The sequence below is a fragment of the Saimiri boliviensis genome, chromosome 17 (assembly GCF_048565385.1).
Source record: "Saimiri boliviensis isolate mSaiBol1 chromosome 17, mSaiBol1.pri, whole genome shotgun sequence".
Classification (NCBI taxonomy): domain Eukaryota; kingdom Metazoa; phylum Chordata; class Mammalia; order Primates; family Cebidae; genus Saimiri; species Saimiri boliviensis.
Window position 1 is genome coordinate 64,497,673 of NC_133465.1, and position 19,627 is coordinate 64,517,299.

The 19,627-nt window shown below is 55.8% G+C and overlaps 1 protein-coding gene across 2 annotated transcripts; it reads right to left on the reverse strand.

Annotated features, from left to right (window-relative positions):
* Window positions 1-10,945: 10,945 nt before the first annotated feature.
* USH1G (USH1 protein network component sans) lies at window positions 10,946-18,409 on the reverse strand. 2 transcript variants are annotated; one of them, XM_003931754.4, is made up of 3 exons: window positions 18,067-18,409; window positions 14,623-15,840; window positions 10,946-12,910 (listed from the first exon to the last, which is right to left on the reverse strand). In XM_003931754.4, exons 1-3 carry the CDS (start codon window positions 18,228-18,230, stop codon window positions 12,907-12,909), a joined length of 1,386 nt encoding a protein of 461 aa, XP_003931803.1. In that variant the 5' UTR covers window positions 18,231-18,409; the 3' UTR covers window positions 10,946-12,906. The 2 variants fall into 2 exon arrangements, with proteins under 2 accessions (XP_003931803.1, XP_010340747.1); XM_010342445.2 differs by lacking the exon at window positions 10,946-12,910 and having other exon boundaries at window positions 14,619-15,840.
* Window positions 18,410-19,627: the final 1,218 nt, after the last annotated feature.

The following is a 19,627-nucleotide window of genomic DNA, read 5'->3' on the forward strand; positions in this document are numbered from 1 at the left end:
GTGGTGTATGCACACGATGGGGGGATCACTACACAGCCCGAGCCTAATGCTGAACAAATAGAAACCAGACACAAAAGAACACCCACCAGGTGATCCCACGTGTATATAGTTCAGAAACAGGCAAAATGCATCAATGGCGTTAGAAATTAGGATGGCTTTTACTGATTAGGGACAGTGACTAGAAGGGGAATGAGGGGCTTCTCTAGGGGCTGAAAAATGTTTTGTTTCTTTTTTTTTTTTCTTTTCTTTTTGAGACGGAGTCTCGCTCTGTCACCAGGCTGGAGTGCAGTGGCACAATCTTGGCTCATTGCAACCTCCACCTCTTGGGTTCAAGCGATTCTTTTGCCTCAGCCTCCTGAGTAGCTGGGATTACAGGCATGCTCCACCACACTCGGCTAATTTTTAGAAAAGATGGGGTTTCACTATATTGGCCAGGATGTTTTGTTTCTTAAACTGGGTTCTAGTTACCCTTGCCTGTGTTCAGTTTGTAAAACTTCATCATGCCATACTGTTAGGAGATATGCATTTTTCTGTCTAGGTGATATATATGTGTGTGTATGTATATATGTATATGTATGTGTGTGTGTGTGTGTGTGTGTGTGTGTATGTGTGTGTGTGTGTTTTGTTTTTGAGACAGAGTTTTGCTCTTGTTGCCCAGGCTGGAACACAGTGGCACAATCTTGACTTACCATAACATCCACCTCTGGGTTCAAGCAATTCTCCTGCCTCAGCCTCCCAAGTAGCTGGGATTACAGGCACGTGCCACCATGCCCGGCTAATTTTGTATTTTTAGTAGAGATGGGGTTTCTCCATGTTGGTCAGGCTGGTCTCAAACTCCTGATCTCAGGTGATCCTCCTGCCTCGGCCTCCCAAAGTGCTGGGATTACAGGTGTGAGCCACCACGCCCGGCCGGTAATTGCCTTCTGTAGAGGTATAAATCAGAAGGTAAAGTCACCCCTAAACCCAGCACAGTGGAGCAGGGGAAGGCATGGCACCTACTCCCTTGGCCATGGAGTTGGCATGAGTGTGGGTGGGTGGCAGAGCGGCTGACCTACCCCTGCCAGCTGCGCCCAGAGTCTGAGTGACACCCCCCCTCCAACTCATTCCTATCCCTCTCTGTCATCTCATCCTGACCTCTCAGCCCCTGGTCCTCCCCATCCCTGGCTCGGGATTCTGCTCACAAGCAAGGCTGAATGGTGAGCCTGGGACAAGGCACTTTGTACAGCAGGCCTGCCCTCACCCGGGCTCCCTGCTGCCATGTTTCCCAACAGGCCCTGCAGGCCTAGTGAGCAGGCCTGGGCAGGCTCCTTAACCTCTGCCCACAGTGGCAGAAACAGCCAGGAGCTGCCTGCTCTCCCAGCCACCCTCCTCTAGACTTGCCTCTGTCCCCACCCAAGCCCTTATCTGTCTGCACAAGATTCAGCATATGTGAAGAGCACAGCGGGGTTTTGAAGTCAGGCACACTTAGTAGCTGTGTGACCTTGCATGAGTTACTCAACCTCTCTGAGCCTTGGTAGCTTCATAGACACAAAAAAACAGACATTTAAAGAAGTGAGATAGACAGGGCACAGTGGCTCACGCCTGTAATCCCAGCACTTTGGGAGGCCGAGGCAGGCAGATCACCTGAGGTCAGAAGTTCAAGACCAGCCTGGAAAACATGGTGAAACCCCATCTCTACCAAAAATACTAAAATAAAATAAAATAAAAAATAACTGAATGTGGTGGTGTGCGCCTGTAATCCCAGGTGCTCGGGAGGCTGAGGCAGGAGAACTGCTTGAACCGGGGAGGTGGAGGTTGCAGTGAGCTGAGATTGCACCACTGCACTCCAGCCTGGGTAACAGAGTGAGACTCCATCTTAATTTAAAAAAAAAAAAAAAAAAAGCCGGGCACGGTGGCTCAAGCCTGTAATCCCAGCACTTTGGGAGGCCGAGGCGGGTGGATCACGAGGTCAAGAGATCGAGACCATCCTGGTCAACACGGTGAAACCCCATCTCTACTAAAAATACAAAACATTAGCTGGGCATGGTGGTGCGTGCCTGTAATCCCAGCTACTCGGGAGCCTGAGGCAGGAGAATTGCCTGAACCCGGGAGGCGGAGGTTGCGGTGAGCCGAGATCGCGCCATTGCACTCCAGCCTGGGTAACAAGAGCGAAACTCCGTCTCAAAAAAAAGAAGAAGAGGAAGAGGAAGTGAGATAAACATGAATGGGAGTTTTACCATTTTCTTCCTGTGCCCCAGTGGATTGATGCCCACACCCACCTGGGAGACCACTTCAAACTTCGGACAAACACAAGGTCTTTTAGATCTTAGGCTGTAAAAGTAAAGTAATCAGCAGCCTGAGGTCTAAATTGCCCCTCTTGGCATTTGAAGGCCTGCAAGTTCCAGCTCCATTTCCAAATACTCTCCTGCTTGGGCTGGAGTGACTGGTCACTGATCTCTGACCCATGGACAAGTGTGGCCCTTTCTCCCCTCCAGATCTTTCTTCCCAGGGTAACTTCTCTACTCCTATCCCCCAACCAAGCCCCACCATCCTCTGGGTATCTGGCAACTTCAGCCATCACAGCAAAGCTCTTCCAATGTTTTTGTATATTTCATTCATTCTATTTTATTGAGCACCTACTATGTGCCGTGCATTTCAGCTTTCACCATTCATCCTTCCCCTCCTCTGACTTCATACCCACTACCAGCTAGCATTAGCCATCACACATTACCTCACAATGAGCACTCCTGGACACTGTGATCCAGCCACAGGATTCAAGCTGTCCCTGTTTGCATTGTCTGCCTGTATCAGTCAGAATAAGCAACATGAGCTGTTGTAACAAACAACCCCAACATCTCAGTGGCCAACCACAACACAGGTTTATTCTTGCTCACGTCACAGGCCAATTACTGATTCTCTGCATCTGTGATGCCTCCTCCAACACAGGGCTGCCACAGGATTGCCAGGGGATGGGGAGGGAGAGCATGGGAAGGTAGTTTGAATTCCAGGTCTGGAAGTGGCACATATCACTTCTACCCACACTCCATTGGCCAGAATCCAGGCATATAGCCTCAGCCACTGGCCAGCTTGGAACTGTGGCCTTTCTGTGTACCCAGGAAGAAGAAGTCACATAAAGGACTGTATAGCCAGCCTCTTCCCCATAGCCAGCTGTACTGTGAGCTTCCAAATGACAAAAATCCTTCCTACCCCTTCCTGATGTTTCCCTGAATCTCCTCCATAACTTCCAACCAGCCTGCCTCCCAGTGCCTGCCACCACCCAACAGGACCAGCACACCACCCCCTACCCAGCCAGTGCTCAGGATTTACCAGCAGATGGAGAGACTAGGGTGGGTTGAAACAGCCTGGCTGAAGACACAGGTGGAGACACAGGTCCTTCCTGTGTCTTTGGACAACACGGCTTCCTGGTCCTGATGCTGTGCTTGGCACATAGTAGGTGCTCAGTAAGCACCGGTTGACTAACGAATAGATAGATGCACGGAATGATTAGGAAAACAGGCTCAAGAGAATGAAGGAGGCGGCAAAAGAATTTGAAAAAATAGTCAATGGCGGAAAAGACCGGGTCCAAACCTGAGACAAGCTTGCCTTCCCAAACCTTACCTGAATGGGGAGGCGGTGCCCTCCTCCCCAGCCCCAGTGGACTGGGGGCATCTGGACCTACTCAGGCCACAACAGTGGGGTAGGATGTGTCACATGCACCCGGTCTTAGCCTTCCTGGGCCCTCTGGAGTTCCCCATCCTGGGGCAGTGATGATCCCTCCCTTCTGTGATTCTGATCTTTATTTGCTGGGGTGCACTGGGGTTAATTATTGTTGTGGTTGGGCGGGGTGGTGGGAAAGGCCCTGCCCTGCCCCAGGGCCTGGAGGGGAATCCCAAGAATCAGATGGGTCTGGAGACCTGGAGGTCTGGTACCAGGGCTCAGGGATGGCACTGGATGGGTTAGGAAGGTGCCTCCTGCCAGCAGTTTAACCGTCTCTATGCCCTGAGCCTAGGTGGCTGAGTCTTTAAGCCTTCCTTATAACCCCTCCATTCATGCCGCCCTCCAAATTATCAAAGCCTGAGTGAGGCCCAGCTCCATAAAGCAACCGGCATTATTCACAGGGGTGGGGCTGGGCAAGCCAGGGGAGAAGAGAGGTCGCCTGTGGCTCAGATCCCGGCCAGCTGGGGGTAAGACTGGCACCCTGAACTGCGGGGCCACATCTGCAGCATCTCGGCATCGGCCACCCCTCTCCGGACCCTCCCCTTGGCCTTCTGCGGCTACCCCAGAGCCTGCATCTGGTGTTCCCAAGCTGCTGCTTTTCTGTGGCAACGAAGCCAGGTTAGTGATGGCCCAGAAAGGTGGGAGGGGGAAGGGCAGGAGGGATGGAGAGAGCCAGCCTCTAGCTGGCAGGGGCTCTGCTGAAGCTCCACAGGCTGTCGGCCTCTCCTCACCTTGCAAGAAGGGAAACTGAGGACTGAGGCCCAGGGTTACTCTCCAAGCTGCATTGCAAGTTAGGTCCTTGGAAACCCAGGGCTGGAGCCGTCAGCAGCGCGGACACTGTTTTCCACCTGGTCTGTCCTCTGCGTCAGATCAGCACCCCAGTCCACTGTGTGAGTGACTCCGGGGTGTAGATTAGCCTGAAGGATGTGTGTTGGGCCTGGTGGGACCAGTGCCAGAGCTGGGAGGGGAGTGAGGGCTGTGACTCCTGCACAGTGTGGGGGCACCCAAAACAGAGCCGAGAGCAGGACTCTGGATCAGACACGCCCGGGTTCTAGTCCCTGCTGTGTGACCTTAGGTAAGTCATTTAACCTCTCTGAGCTTCGGGTTTCTGAGAGGGTGATTTGGAGTGGATGAGGGTGATGCCACCCACCTTATCGATCACTGGGGGAGCAATGACATCATTTCTGTACTGCAGATATCATCGGTCATGGCAGGGCACGGGCTCGTGGTGGATGTCGTTACCACGAACACCACTCCTTGTGTTAGCATAATTGTAACATGATTGTGATATTATTTAATTTAAATATGCCACAGTGGGGGGTCCAATCATCCCCACTCACAGATGGGAACACTGAGGCTTGTTAAGCTGAGCTGGCCTTTCTAGGAAGTGGCAGAGCTATGCACTCAAACTGGACACCCCTGCCCAGGGGGAGAGCCCACCCAGACCCCTCAGCACAATAGCTGCCCCAAGAGGTAGACTGCCTCCACCCCATCCCATCAGTTCTTCTCCCACTACGGCCCGCCCTATCCCCCAGGGCTGGGACCCCCAACAAGCCAGTCACCCAGAGAGAGGGTGAGGGAATCTCTCTGCAGAAACCCCAGTTCAGGGTGAGGGTGGGGTGAGGGAAGGTGCAGTGTTCAGGAGCTTCAACCTTCCAGTCTAAAGGAACTGGGACCCTAAAAATAAATAATAGGGAAGAGGAGTATAAAAATAGACTCCAGATGAAGCAATGGGCATGCACACACACACACACATGCATACACATACATATGCATGCACACACATGCACACGCATGTGCGTGCACACACACGCACACACATACATATGCATGCACACACTCATGCACACATAGGCACCCACATATGCACACACATGCACACACACGTGCATACACACACGTGCACGCACACGTGCACACACACATGCACACACGCACATACATGCACACAGGCACCACATACATGCACCCAGACATGCACACACATGCACACACATGCACACATGCACCCACACACATGCACACAAATACACATGCATGCACACATGCACACACATATCCCTCTTCTGGAAAACTTGGCGGCCCTGAATCAAAGACAAATGGGCAAAATCACAGACACATGCACTCAGCTCACCAATAACCAGCCAGGCACGGTGGCTCACGCCTGTAATCCCTGCACTTTGGGAGGCCAAAGTGGGCAGATCACTTGAGGTCCGGAGTTCAAGACCAGCCTGGTCAACATGTCCCTACTAAGGTCTCTACTGAAAAAAAAAACACAGGTTATAAAAAGAAAAAAAAGTGTATGATAAATTACACTGTTTGCTAAGAAGAACAATGGCAAGGAAGCCCTGGCTGCCACCCCACTCGCCATCGGAAAACTGCTTGGGGCATTCTTTAGTTTTTCTTTAAAAAAAAAAAAAAGAAAGAAAAAGAATAATAATTTAAAAAAATAAAGAAGAGGAAGAAAGAGGAAGAGGAAGAGGGAGAGGGAGAGGGAGAGAGAACGGGGGTGTTGCTTTATTGCCCGGGCTAGAATGCAGTCTAAAAATGGGTATTCCTGTAACTGTGCTTAATAATGAAGACATGAAAAAAATGAGGGAAGAAAAAAGCAAGCAGCCAACCAATATCTCATTTAAACCTGTAAGTAGGTGTGATGCGGTACTGATAAGAGTGTGTGTTTTGTGTATTTGAAGTGGAGAGTTCTATAAATGTTAAGTTTACTTGTTTCAGATCTGAGTTCAAGTCCTGGATGTCATTGTTAATTTTCTGTCCCATTGATCTGTCTAATATTGATGTTGAAGTCTTCCACTATTATTGGGAAACTTAATAATAATATTTGTGAGTTTAATACTGCCATTTAACGTTAGCTGGTTGTTTTGCCCATTAGTTGATGTAAATTCTTCATTATGTTGATGCTCTTTACTTTTTGGTATTTTTGGTATTTTTTAGAAAGGCTGATACTGGTTGTTCCTTTCTATGTGTAGTGGTTCTTTCAGAAGCCTTTGTAAAGCAGGCCTGGTGGTGATGAAATCTCTGAGTGCTTGCTTGTTCACCAAAAATTTTATTTTTCCTTCGCTTATGAAGCTTAGTTTGGCTGGATGTGAAATTCTGGGTTGAAAGTTCTTTTCTTTAAGGATGTTGAATATTGGGCCCCCACTCTCTTCTGGCTTGTAAGGTTTCTGCTGAGAGATCCGCTGTAAGTCTGATAGGCTTCCCTTTGTGGGTAACCTGACCTTTCTCTCTGGCTGCCCTTAATATTTTCTCCTTCATTTCAACCCTGGTGAATCTGGCGATTATGTGCCTTGAGGTTGGTCCTCTTGAGGAATATCTTTGTGGTGTTCTCCGTATTACCTGGAGTTGAATACTGTCCTGCCTTGCTAGGTTGGGAAAGTTTTCCTGGATAATATCCTGAAATGTATTTTCCAGCTTGGATTCATTCTCTTCATCACATCCAGGTACACCTATCAAGCATAGATTAGGTCTTTTCACACAGTCCCATATTTCTTGGAGACTTTGCTCATTCCTTTTTATTCTTTTTTCTCTAATCTTGTCTTCTAGTTTTATTTCATTGAGTTGGTCTTCGACCTCTGATACCCTTTTTTTTGCCTGATCAATTCGGTTGTAAAAACTTGTGTATACTTCGCGAAGTTCTCGTGTTGTTTTTCAGCTCCATTAATTCACTTATATTCCTCTCTAAATTGTGTATTCTTGTTAACATTTCGTCAAGCCTTTTTTCAAAGTTCTTAGTTTCTTTGCATTGGACTAGAACAAGTTCTTTTAACTCACATAAGTTTCTTCTCATCCACCTTTTGAAGCCTGCTTCTGATAATAGAACACACTCGTTTTCCATCAGGCCTTGTTTCATTGCTGATGAGGGACTGTGATCCCCTGTAGAGGGAGAGACATTCTGGTTTTGGGTATTCTCAGGCTGTTTTCTTCCCTTCATTGTAGATTTATCTATCTGTGGTCTTTATAATTACCGTCTTTGGAATTGGGCTTCTGAGTGGACGTCCAACTTGTTGATTCCCAGCACCAGAATCTGAGCAACCCACTGCGCCGGCCAAAACAGCGGCGTTAAGATTGATGGTGCTTTTCTAACTCTGCACCAAGAACTGCCGCACCGAGGCAAAACCACCTCGCCGGCCACAAGAGACGGGCTGGCAACCCATGGGGCTCCTCCACTGGGAATCTCGTGGTCCATGAGCAACAAGAATTCGTCTGAAAGTGTGGCGTCGTCTCTTTCTCTGCGCTTTCACTGGGAGCTACAGTCCCGAGCTGCTAGTGATCAGCCATCTCGGATCTCTCTCCGGACATTGGTAAAGTAGCAGAACAGTCTATGTATATCACACACCGGTGAAAACAATTCTTTAAGCACGGGCTCTGTGACCTGCCCCCGGGGCTCCCTCGGGGAGAGTACTTTCTAGTTTGGACTTGATCAGCAGTAAGCAGGCACCTGCCTGCCTAGTTTACCTTGGGTCTATGAGAAAACACAGAACACCTGTTCGCTAATAATAATCACCTGTTCAGAGAGAATAAACGAGTGGGCGAGCATCTGCTCGAGGCCCTCAGCCCAGAATGTTGTCAGCTCCCTGAGACTCTCAGCTGGAAAGGCTGTTGGCCCCCCATACACCTTCCTGTTCTATCTGGGCGTCTGCTTCTTAATGCCTTCAGCGCCACCTGGCTGGAGTCTCTACGGCCGAGCTGGTCTCGGTACCACCTCCTGCCTTCTGCCTGCTTTATCTTGGACAACTGCTGTGAGGTTTGAAAAAATGAGACCGTGAGGGGTGGTCTGGTCCTGTGGGGGTGAGACAGCACCAGAGGACAGGGAATCACTGGTAGCTACTGTTTCTGACGCCCTCTCTCCTCCATGAGAACACCCCCCACCTGCCAGGGCACCCATCAGCTATGTTTGGGGTCCAGTGGAGAAACTGCCCCAGGGTGTGCATTTTCAGAGTTGGGAAAAGCTCCAGCCAGAGTGGTGTTGGGGGCCGGGGGTGGGGGTGCATTTTCATACGGGGGTCGGAAGAACAGGACTGCTCCCTGGAACTGCCTAAGACCCACCTGCTGAGGCAGCTTGACCGACCACAAATGCAACGAACACCCCACAGCCAGTCTCAGACCAACAACAACCATGACCTTGATTAACTGGTGCGTACTAAATACCAAGGAGTGTGTGAGTGTTTATGCACCATCATCTCACCCTCCTAATAACCTATGGGGTTAATGCTATTATTATAATACCTATTTTTACATATGAGGAAACAGACTCAGAGAGGCTAGGTAACTTACCCAAGGCCACACAGCTGAAAGAAAAGGAGCCAGTTTCGCTGCCCAAATCTGGCTGTCCCGAGTCCTGTCATCTCCCACACAAGCTGGGCCAATCTCAGAGGTCACAGACTTAGCATGCACTGGAGGGACAGGGGTGCCATGCTGTTGGGGACTGGTCATAACATGGGGACAGGAGGCAGCGGGCACCATCAGGAGACCTAGTGCTGCTTTGCCCACTTGGTGACTTGGTGACCTTTGGCCAGCCCCTTCCCCTCTGGGCCTCAGTCACCTCATCTGTAAAATGACAGGGTTGGGCCATGTCCCCTGGAGGCCTCTGATTCACTCCACCGCCCCCACCTCCAGCTGGAGTGGAGTGGCGAGATCTTGGCTCACTGCAGCCTCCACCTCCTGGGTTCATGCAATTCTTGTTCCTCAGCCTTCCAAGTAGGTGGGATTACAGGCACACACTTCCATGCCTGGCTAATTTTTGTATTATTTTTAGTAGAGATGGGGTTTCACCATGTTGGTCAGGCTGGTCTCAAACTCCTGATGTCAAGTGATCCCCCTGCCTCAGCCTACTAAAGTGTTGGGATTACAGGCATGAGACACTACACCCGGCCTTTTTTTTTTTTTTTTTTTTGAGACAGGGTCTCACTCTGTTGCCCAGATTGGAGTGCAATGGTGTGATCATAGCTCACTGCAACCTTGACCTTCCCAGCTCAAGCAATCCTCCCACCTCAGCCTCTTGAGTAGCTGGGACCGAAGGTGTGCACCATCAACCAGGCTAATTTTTCAATTTTTTGTAAAGATAGGGTCTCGCCATCTTGCCCAGGCTGGTCTGGAACTTCTGTGTTCAAATGATCTACTAAGCTCTGCCTCCCAACGTGCTAAAATGTCCCTCTTCTTGAGCTAAACCTTTATGGAAATGAATGATGAAAGCTGAGCCCCTATACGTAATATTCCCTGCATGTACATCCCCACTCCTGGCGCCCCAGGCTTCCGCCCTGGAGCCACACTGGCCCACGGAGCCCCTCATCTCGCTGCCTCCTGCTCCCCTCTGCCGGGATGCTGAAGCGTCCCTCTGCTATCTGTCTCATCACTCCACGCCCCTGTATCCGCTTCTGGACCGTCGCGGCGAAGGCAGCTTTCATGAGGTGGGTGCAGTGACCGGGATGGCCAGCAGAGGTCGCAGGGAGAAGCGCCCCCGGGGCATGGCAGGTGGAATCGTGTTGTGTTGGCGCCCTTGGCAGCCTGAGTGTGAGCAAAGTGTAGCAGCAGCCAGAGACCCACATTCTGGGTCTGACTCTTCCCCTCTGTGGGCCTCCTTTTTGCCATCTGTGAAGTGGAGGGAAGTGGCTTGGAAGCCCTGATGGTTGCTAGGCAACCTTCCTGCACCAACATCCTAGGGACCTTTCTGATTGATACTGGGGGAAGGGAACTGTCTTGAACTCCCTTTGGCAGAAGAAATTGGCCCAGCAGCCGGAGGTAGTGGATCAAGATGACTCCAGGGCTCTTCCTCAGACCCGACTGAGAAAACAGCCCACTGGGCACCAGCTTAAGGAGGGGAATCACCCCTGGGGAAAAGGAGGGCTTCAAATCAGGCTGCCCGTGAACTCCCTGCAGTGGTAAGGGACATGGAGACCCTTTGGAGGCCCAGAGCCCAGGCGACAGACAGGTGGCAGCCTCCCAGAGTACAGCTTCTGCCCATATCTGGAAAAGCCCAGGGAAGCCTTGGTGGGAAGAGAGAACGTACCCTCTTGCGCTCCACAGCTGCAGGCCCTGGCAACAAGGCTGGAGGTTCAGCCACCTTCCTTGCTGAGGGGGACCCTCCTGCCCCAGTTCTCAGCCCTGCCTCTCCAGCAGCTCCTAATTCTGGGCTCAGCTAGGAGAACAGGGTACAGGCCTAGGGCTCCCTGCAAAGATGCACAGCTGGGGGCTCGAGGACACTCCAGAGAACAGGACCCAGGACCCAGTCCTCGCAAGCACAGAGAAGACCCCCTCCCACCCCCATTCCCCGCTTCCCACTCTTCATCCGCAAAGCATTAAGGACAAGACACGGGCATGACACTGATGGAGAACATTGTCTACAAAAGTCGTAATGAGGCTGCAGGATGGATTGCGGGTACAGCGGCGGGTGGAAGCACAGCGCCTGCTCCACCCCTGCACCGGGAGAACCGGGAGGGGCTGCGGCAGTAATGGACAAGGAACGGGAGAGAAGCGCAGCACCTGGGGCTCTGGGAAAAACAAGTCGGCACTTGGGGGTGGCCCCAGGATCAGGCCCAGAGAACAGGAAAAAGCGCTGCGGTGGGCTTTGGAGGTGGTGGCAGGCAGCCAAGTCCTCAGTGTCCTGTAGTGGGACAGGGACCATCTCCTCCATGCCCCCCCCCGCTCTAGGCATGTGTGTGGGGATAGGAAGTCCCACACAGACCAGAAAGAGGCCTTGGGGGCTCTCTTTCCCCTGCCCTAGCCAAGGGGGCCCCAAGAGGAGCTGGGAGCTGTGGCCATGCTCCCAGCAGGTCAGGGATGGGGGGCCATGGCCGAGAAAGGAGAACGGTACCTCTGCATGGGATGCGAAGGGGCACACACATGTCAGTGGGCTCCTGAGGGATGCTCCCACATCTGTGACCTAAGTCTGGCTGGAGAGCTCTGGGGGCACATGTCTGAGGACACATGCTCTGAGCACCCTCTGAGCTGGCCTTTCCCCTGGACTCACCACCATCACAGGGCTGGGACACAGGTGAGCTCTCCCTGACCCCCCCGATCCATGCAGAATCACGCAGCAGCCCAGTCCCTTTCAGACCTGGAGGGAAACCCACCACACAACACCCAACGCGAGCGTGCACGCATGTGCACACACATGAACACACATGCACACACACCCAGCATATGTGCACAAACACGCTCACACACCACACATGTACACATGTGCACACACATGCGTGCACACATGCACAAAAACGTGCGCACACACAGCCCTGGTGACCTGGGGACAATCTGCAGTTTAGATTATCCACTTTCTCCAGTGTCTACATCGCAGGACTTACCCACCCCAGGCCTGACACCCAGCCAGGCCCTGTTCTGCCTGTCCTGGGGCTGGGAGACTGAAGAGGTTGGCGATGCCTTTCTCTAGCCCAGTGCGTGCCTGCCAGGCCTGGGGGCTATAATACTGCAGCCTGTTGGTCTAGCACCTTGCGTCTAGCGCCCTGGCCCTGTGGAGTCCCTGGGGAGGGCCAGGCTGCCCAAGGAAGAAGGGGGAGGCTGGAGGAAGACAGGCCAGGCTCCACCCTGGATGAGCTGGGAAGGGTGTCAGTACCCCCAGCCCATCCCAGCCTGGCTCTCCAGCTCCGGGCCTTGGCCAGTGGGTGAAGGAGGGGGTGCTGGCTATGCTTGGGTTGGGGTGCAGATTGAGAGGGCATTTGGCTGAAGAGTCTGGCTGGGGAACATCCCCTCTGGGGTGGACGGGAGGAGGGGAGGCAGCCTAAACTCTTCCCTTCACAAAAATGCAGGAAGCAAGCAAGTCTCCGGCCTCAGCACAAGAGAGCAGGACCCTCAGAAGAGGGGTGGGAGAGGCCACAGCGCCCGGGACAGGTGCGGCGCCCTCCCGCATCCACCCTCCACACTCCCATCCAGCTCGGATGCTCGTGCCCTCCCTCTGAAGTGGGCCTCCCCCATGTCTACATGTCCTTTAGAGCTGTTCAGAGGGGGCGGCTCAGGGCCTTGGAGACCTCTAGAACTGGAGTTCCAGAACATTCTCTTGCCCTTTTGGTGCCTCCAGACCACACCTTCTGCTTCAAGGTGTAGACAGGCTTTCAAAGGAGTTGACCACGTGGTCCTTGCTCCTGGGGAAGGGGGCTGCAGGGCTGGCGACCATGGGGACCTCGAGGCCCCACCATAGGTTGTGGCAACTTGCGATTGATTTTGGTCTGGGGAGAGGAGCCCCGGTTACCTGTGGAGGAAGAGACAGAAACCGATCTCAGGTGAGGTCCTTCAGAGGCAACATTTTCTTCTTCCTTTTTCCTTTTTTTTTTTTTTTTTTGGAGACAGAGTCTCGCTCTGTTGCCCAGGCTGGAGTGCAATGGCACAATCTTGGTTCACTGCAACCTCTGCCTCCCAGGTTCAAGCCAATCTCCTGCCTCAGCCTCCTGAATAGCTGGGATTACAGGTGCATGCCACCACGCCTGGCTAATTTTTGCATTTTTAGCACAGACGGGCTTTCTCATGTTGGTCAGGCTGGTCTTGAATTCCTGACCTCATGATCCACCCACCTTGGCCTCCCAAAGTGCTGGGATTACAGGCGTGAGCCACCGCGCCCAGCCATCAGAGGCATCATGTTCAACCAGGACAGCCATCGGGACAACTTAGCCTCCCCATCTCTGAGCAGGCTGATGGTCAGGGGTGGGGGATGCCAGCCTATGGGTGACCTCCCCATCCCCAAAACTCTAAACCAGACTGTCCCCACACACCCATCCCTGCTCCAGCCATTCAGGATAAAGGCCATAGATACCTAAGAGGAAGTGAGGACAGTGTTTGTTGGGCCTGTGGGATGTCATGGGGGAGGGGCCAGGCAGGGACTGGGCAGTGTGACCACTGTGGTGGCAGCCTTGGGCACTATGGTGGCCTTTGGAACATGAACTCTGCCTCCAAGGGTGCTTCTGGCCCTCTTGGACTATTTGCCCACATTCCTGGTTGGAGCATTCAGGAACAGCAGGTAAAACATCTGCCTAAGGCTGGGTGTGGTGGCTCATGCCTGTAATTCCAGCACGTTGGGAGGCTGAGGTGGGCAGATCACCTGAGGTCAGGAGTTTGAGACCAGCCTGGCCAACATGGTGAAACCCCATCTCTACTAAAAATACAAAAATTAGCTGGGCATGGTGGTGGGCACCTGTAATCCCAGCTACTCAGGAGGCTGAGGCAGGAGAATCGTTTGAACCCGGGAGGTGGAGATTGCAGTGAACCAAGATTATGCCACTGCACTCCAACCTGGGTGACAAGAGTGAGACTGTGTCTCAAAAAAAAAAAAAATCTGCCTGAGGGCTTGGGCAATTGAGAGGCCCTGCTGACTGCACGTCCTGCAGCCGATGGGAGCCACCTTGACCCTAGGCTCTAAAGCCATGCAGACCAGGGATCAAGCCCAGCTCCAGGCTCAGCAGCAGCAGGACCTTGAGGTGAGCTATTCTGACCATCTGAGCCTCCATCTGCTGTCAAATGGGAACAATACAGTCCACCAATATAGTCCAGTTCACACAGGCATTTAGGGGGATTAAGCATGAGGACTTGTTCAAGGGCACAACCCAGCATCTGGGAGGTGGGAGGGCTCAACAGCACCCCAGCTGTAATTCCTGTGACTACTGTACCTCACTGACACTAAGACACCCATTTCCACACATGTTGATGTCCTCAGAATCGAGGCACACATCATAAATTGAGGCGTTGTGATAAGAACGCTTCCCGTCATCAATAAACGGGCAGCTTCTTGTTCTAAGCCGGTGGTAAATAAAATAATAGGGCCTCATATCATTGACGGCCCCATTTCGATTGTATGAAATACAGTATACTCCCTCCCTCCACTCCTGAATAGGCAGATCTGTAACCCCCTCCCCAGAGGCCTTCCAACTCCTGTTCCTCCATCCCCCCGCCCCTGCCAGGCTGGACACTCACAGCTCTGTGTCCTCCAGGGCCGGCGGGCGCTCCATCGCCTGCTGCCGCCTCCTCACGGCCCCCAAGATCTTCTTTCGGGGCCCCAGGGGGACGCTGATGCTGCGGAGGTCGAGGTCAGAGCACAGCATCAGAGCTTCGAGGTCGATCTTCTCCTGCCGCAGGAGGGCGGCAAAGTCCTCCATGTGCAGAGAGGCCAGGAAGGTCTCCAGTGGGCTGGTCTCGGGCTCCAGGTCTTCGTCCAAGCCCAAGTCCAGCTCGTCCCAGGGCAGCTCCTCCCCACAGCTGCGGTCCTGCAGGCTGTTGGCACTGCCCAGGCTGTCGTCGTCCAGGCTGGGGGAGCTCTGCAGCCGACCCCTCGGCGCGCCCACCCCGTCCAGCCCCCCATCCTCGCGGCCCAGTCCCTGAAGCCCACTGCTCAAGTAGTTTCTGCGGAACACCATGGTGCCCAGGCCGGGGCGGGTAAACAGGGAGTCGTGGCCTGAGTCGGTGCTGACCTCCGAGTGAGCAGGCTCGGCCGCCAGCGTGGCACGGGAGACGCTGTCCTCGTCCGAGAGGAACATGTCCCGGAGCGGGGCTCGGCCCCACTCCTTGGGGTTGGCGTAGGTGCCCTGGCGCACGAACATCACATCACTGCCCAGCTGCAGGCCGGAGAGCGAGCGCACGCTCTTGCGCCCATCCTCGGAGACCTTGAAGGTGCCTTCGCCGCCCTGCTTTCGCCGCTCCAGCTTCTTCTGCATCTTGGTCTTGCCCCTGGACGTGCCGTGCAGGGTGGCTTGCGAGTAGGGCAGGTGGCTGCCCAGCGCCAGGTGCTGCAGCCGGCGGCTCAGGGTGCTGGACGTGAGGCTGGAGAAGCTGAGCGCGTCGGAGCGCTCGGCCAGCTCGCGCCGGTAGCGCCGCTCCATGCGCTCGTGGTGCTTGCGCTGCAGCTTGGCGCACTCGCGGATGCGCCGCTCCGCCTCGCGGAAGGCCTTGTCCTTCAGCTTGCCCACCAGCTTGGGGTTGAGGCTGCTCTGCTTGGCCGCGATGGAGTCCAGGTAGCGCACGCACTCCATGTGGCCCTTCATGGCGGCCATGTCCAGCGGCGTGTGGTAGTCATTGTCTAGGCACCAGATGTTGGCCCCGAAGGACACCAGGAAGGACAGGCAGTGCAAGTGGCCATTGGAAGCTGCCAGGTGCAGGGGTGTGTTGCCCCAGATGTCACACTTGTCCGGGTCGCCCCTGCAGGGAGAGCACACAGGAGTGGCGGGTGAGGAGTCCTGGCTGGTGATGGAGGTGGAGGGAGTGGAGGCGAGGAGGGGAGCTTCCCCACGGCCACAGCAGGCCCCAAAGGGACCATGACCCTGCGACCTCTTCGACTCCAGGACACCTGTAGGCCTGAGCCACCAAACAGACCTGGGGTGAGCCCAGGGGAAAATGGCCCCAGGTGTGCAGGGGGTGGGGTGGCAGAGAAGGCGGGACCGGGGCGGGGCCTTCCCCGAGCTGACTGCGGGCTGGGAATCTCAGGGGATAAATATTTGATGACCTGAGAGAAGGGAGTGAATTATTCATGGGGTCCTGCGCAGAGCTGGCCCAGAGCGTGGTGGGCCAGGGCCGCTGGGTCTCTAGGCAGGCATGGTGGTGAGTGTGGCTGTGTGTGCCCAGTGACCGCAAAAGAGAAAGACCAGAGGGTGGTGTGTGCCAGGCCCCAGCCCCGGGTGAGTGTGTGTGAGGTGTGGGCTTGCGTGTCGGCGGGCACGGCCCTGTCTGCAGGGAGCAGGGCCAGGCCTGGCAAGCCCAAGTGTGAGAGGTGTCGGGCCTTGGCCTGGACCTGGAGGGGAGTGCCAGGGCAGCCAGGACTGGAGGGGAGGAGGAGGGAATCAGCTGCCCATGCTCCAGAGCCGTCCCCTCCCTAGGCTGCCCTCTCTTTGGTATCCCTGAGACGCTGGCTCACTTGAGCCTGTCCAGGGACACCCAACAGCCCCCACAAGCACCTTCACACCAGAATGTGTCCCCCAGGGGAAGCTCCCAAGACCCCTCCAGAGCTCTCGCTCCCTTGGGGACCCAGCACAGCACCCCTGCCCTGCGCTAATGAGGCCACAAGGCCACCCCCCCCCACCCTGCCTGGGGGAAGAATCACTCCTTTGTCTCAAGAGTTCCCCGCACACCCCCTCCTGGGCCTCCCTTCCCAGCTTCCAAGTCCTGCAGGCCAGTGTGGGAAGGGCCCCCCCACCGGCACCTGGCCCACACCCCATCAAACACCAGTCCTGACCTCTGAAGGGGCTGGGGCTTGGTGTAGCCAAAAGGAGCCCTCTTCCCCTCCTCCCATGAGCCTCTCTGAAGGGGTGACAGGGGCCAGTGTCACTGTGTGCTCTCCTGGTGGGGAGGGGCCAGTCAGCCTTGGCCTCCCAGGACATGGCTCAGCTGTCCAGGCTCCGAGGCTGCTCCCACCTGAGGCTGGGCCCAAGGAGAGGGCAAGAGGGAGGGGTCTCCAGCACCCACGACATGTTCAGGCCACAGCCCAGCACCTGGCACCGGGGCCAGTTCAGCCCCTGGCCCTCTCTCCCATGACCTGAGACTTCACATCAACTCTCCAGGGGTGTCCTGTCACCCCTCATCCTGTCCAGGCCACCCTGGTGTCCAGAACAACATGACTTCTCTTTATAAAGCCATTGGACCTGAGAGACTTGGTCACAGTCCTTTGACTTTAGCCCCAAGGAACCCATGTCAGTAGCTCTGGTCCTGGAGGTGGCTCAACTGCCACCTCCAGGCCCTGTCCCTGGCGCTGACACCTGCACTGGATGCCCGCCCCTCCCCCTCGGACAACTGCAAAGGGAGGGGGAGGGGAGAGAAGCCCCTTCAGGGTGAGCACATCGCAGCGTCCCTGTAGCTTAGCTGTGCCCCGCTGAAGGGGAGGGGCTTGGAAAGAGTTAATGGGGTGGCTGAACCAGTGACATTTGGCACTGTGGACAGTGTCCATAAATCCCAGAAATGAGCAGGGTGAGTGTAAGTGCTGTGTGACACTAGCCTGCAGGGGGGAGGTGGGTGCCGGCTGGGAGAGCCCTTTGGATCCAAGGCTGGAGAATGGGCAGTGATGACCCCTCCCTTCCTACCCCCCACTGCTGGCTCCTCCAGACTTCCCAGGCTTCCCTCTGGGTGTCAGCCCTCACACTTGCTCCAGGAGGACCCCAGCCAGGGAATCTCTCCCACCTTCCCCTCACTCTGCAGCAATCTCCCATAGTCAGGAACCCCCAAACACCAGTCTCTCCCCTCCTAGCCCCAAATCCAGGTCACAGATGTTACAAGTGTCAGATGCCTCTGCTTGGGTCCCCCTCCACGTGTGTCTCTCCCACCAACAGCAGGGTCTAAGGGTGCACCTGTCTGCAGGGGAAGGAAGCAGCTCCAAGCAGGAGCGGACGAGCCCAGGGGTTTCAGGGGCTTCAAGGGTGCTGGGTGGGGTGTACTTACCCGCGGCTCACAATGAGCCGCAGAGACTCCAGGTTGCCGTGGTAGGCAGCCCAGAGAGTGGGGGTCATGCCATCCTCGTCGGGGGCATTCAGCTCCTTCCGGGTGGCCTCCTTGAGGAGCTCCAGGTAGCCATCCCGGGCTGCCCGGTGGTACTGGTCGTTCATGGCGCCCGACGTGGATGGGGCGGGCGGGGGCACGGGGAAAGGCCCTCCGCAGGGGAGGGCAGCAGGGTTAGGGCTGAGGCATGAGGTTGGGGGAGGGGGGCCGGGCAGGGGCCAGGGCCACCAGCCCCCGCTGCCGCAGACGGAGGGTGCGGAGCGCCAGAGCCGCGACTACTGGGACATCTGAGCCGCTCACCGGGAGGCGGGGGTGGGGGGAATCTCCCGCTGTCCAGGGAGCCGCCCCCGGTTTTCCCCTGGGTCCTAAACACCCTGCATGCACCTCAAAGCACGAGGGTGACCCACGCGAGGCCTTGCCCCCCCCTTTTCAAAAGCGCCCACCCCCGGGTCCCCGCCCCAAGCCGGGGAACAGTCAGGGGTACGTCCTCACTAGAGCCTGGGGCGCTGTGGCTCCCGATTTCTCCACCTGTCAGTAGAACAAGCCGAGAGCTGGGGAGGGGTGCCGAGGACGGGGTGGGAGAGCTGCCCTGAGCCCCAGGACAGTGGGCCTAAGAAGGGGCGCGAGCACCGACCGCGGTGCGGTGAGCTAGTGGGACTCCGCGGGCCCGGCCGCCGCCGCCGCCCGCACGAGTCCCTCGACCGCGCTCCAGCAGGGGGCGCTAGAGGACTGGCAGCCGCTCCGCGCGCCGCGTGCAGCTTCGCACCCGAGCCCGGACTTCGCCGCATCCAGCGGAGCGGGGACCTGGGGGCCGGGCGGGGCGGCGGGGTAGCGGAAAAGGGAGCTTGGGTCCCTGCGAGGACCGTGCGGGGAGGGGGACTGGGGTTCCCATCCCGCGCAGCAGCAGAGGAGCACGAGGTTACAGGGTGCGCCGCGGCTGGAAGGCGTCGGGGTGCCCGCGGGCTTTCGGGACGTCTCTTGAGCTTAGCTCTCGGGGCTCTGGGCGCCTGGAATGCTGCGCGCCAGGGCGCGGTGGGCACCCGGGGCGGGGTGCCCTCTGGGTGCCGCAGTGCGGGGCCGCACCCGAGCCTGGCCGCACTGGGGTGACGGAGTGGGGTCGCCTCTCAAAGGGTAAATATGAATCTTGCCTTATCTAGCGCCCGCGGGCTCCTTCCTAAATTCACCTTGGAGAAAGATGGATCATGTGAGCGGGACTGAGAGCTTTATGGAGCCGAACTCCCGCAGCTGTAAATCACCCTGTCCTCCTGGGTATAAAGCGCCTGTCCAGCCCGGCGTGGGAGAGAGGAGACGCTCGCCGTCCCCTGACCCCCAGCTCAGCACCGGCTCGAGGCCCAGCCAGGTGGGTGCCCGGGTCCAGAAGGCCGTCGGACTTGGGGAGTGGGGACCCTTGGTGGGGTCCGACCTGGTGCTGCCGCGTCTCCTTTCTTTTCTGTCCATCGAGAGAAGCTGGTTCTGCGTTTTCTCTTCCCCTTTCCCAGCTCTT

What these genes read in the sequence shown, in the direction of transcription:
- USH1G (XM_003931754.4), bottom strand. Translation starts at nt 18,230, where the DNA reads ATGAACGACCAGTACCACCGGGCAGCCCGGGATGGCTACCTGGAGCTC. An exon ending in CGGCTCATTGTGAGCCGCGG is followed by an intron (nt 15,841 to 18,066) that starts GTAAGTACACCC and finishes CTCTCCCTGCAG; the next exon opens with GGGCGACCCGGACAAGTGTG.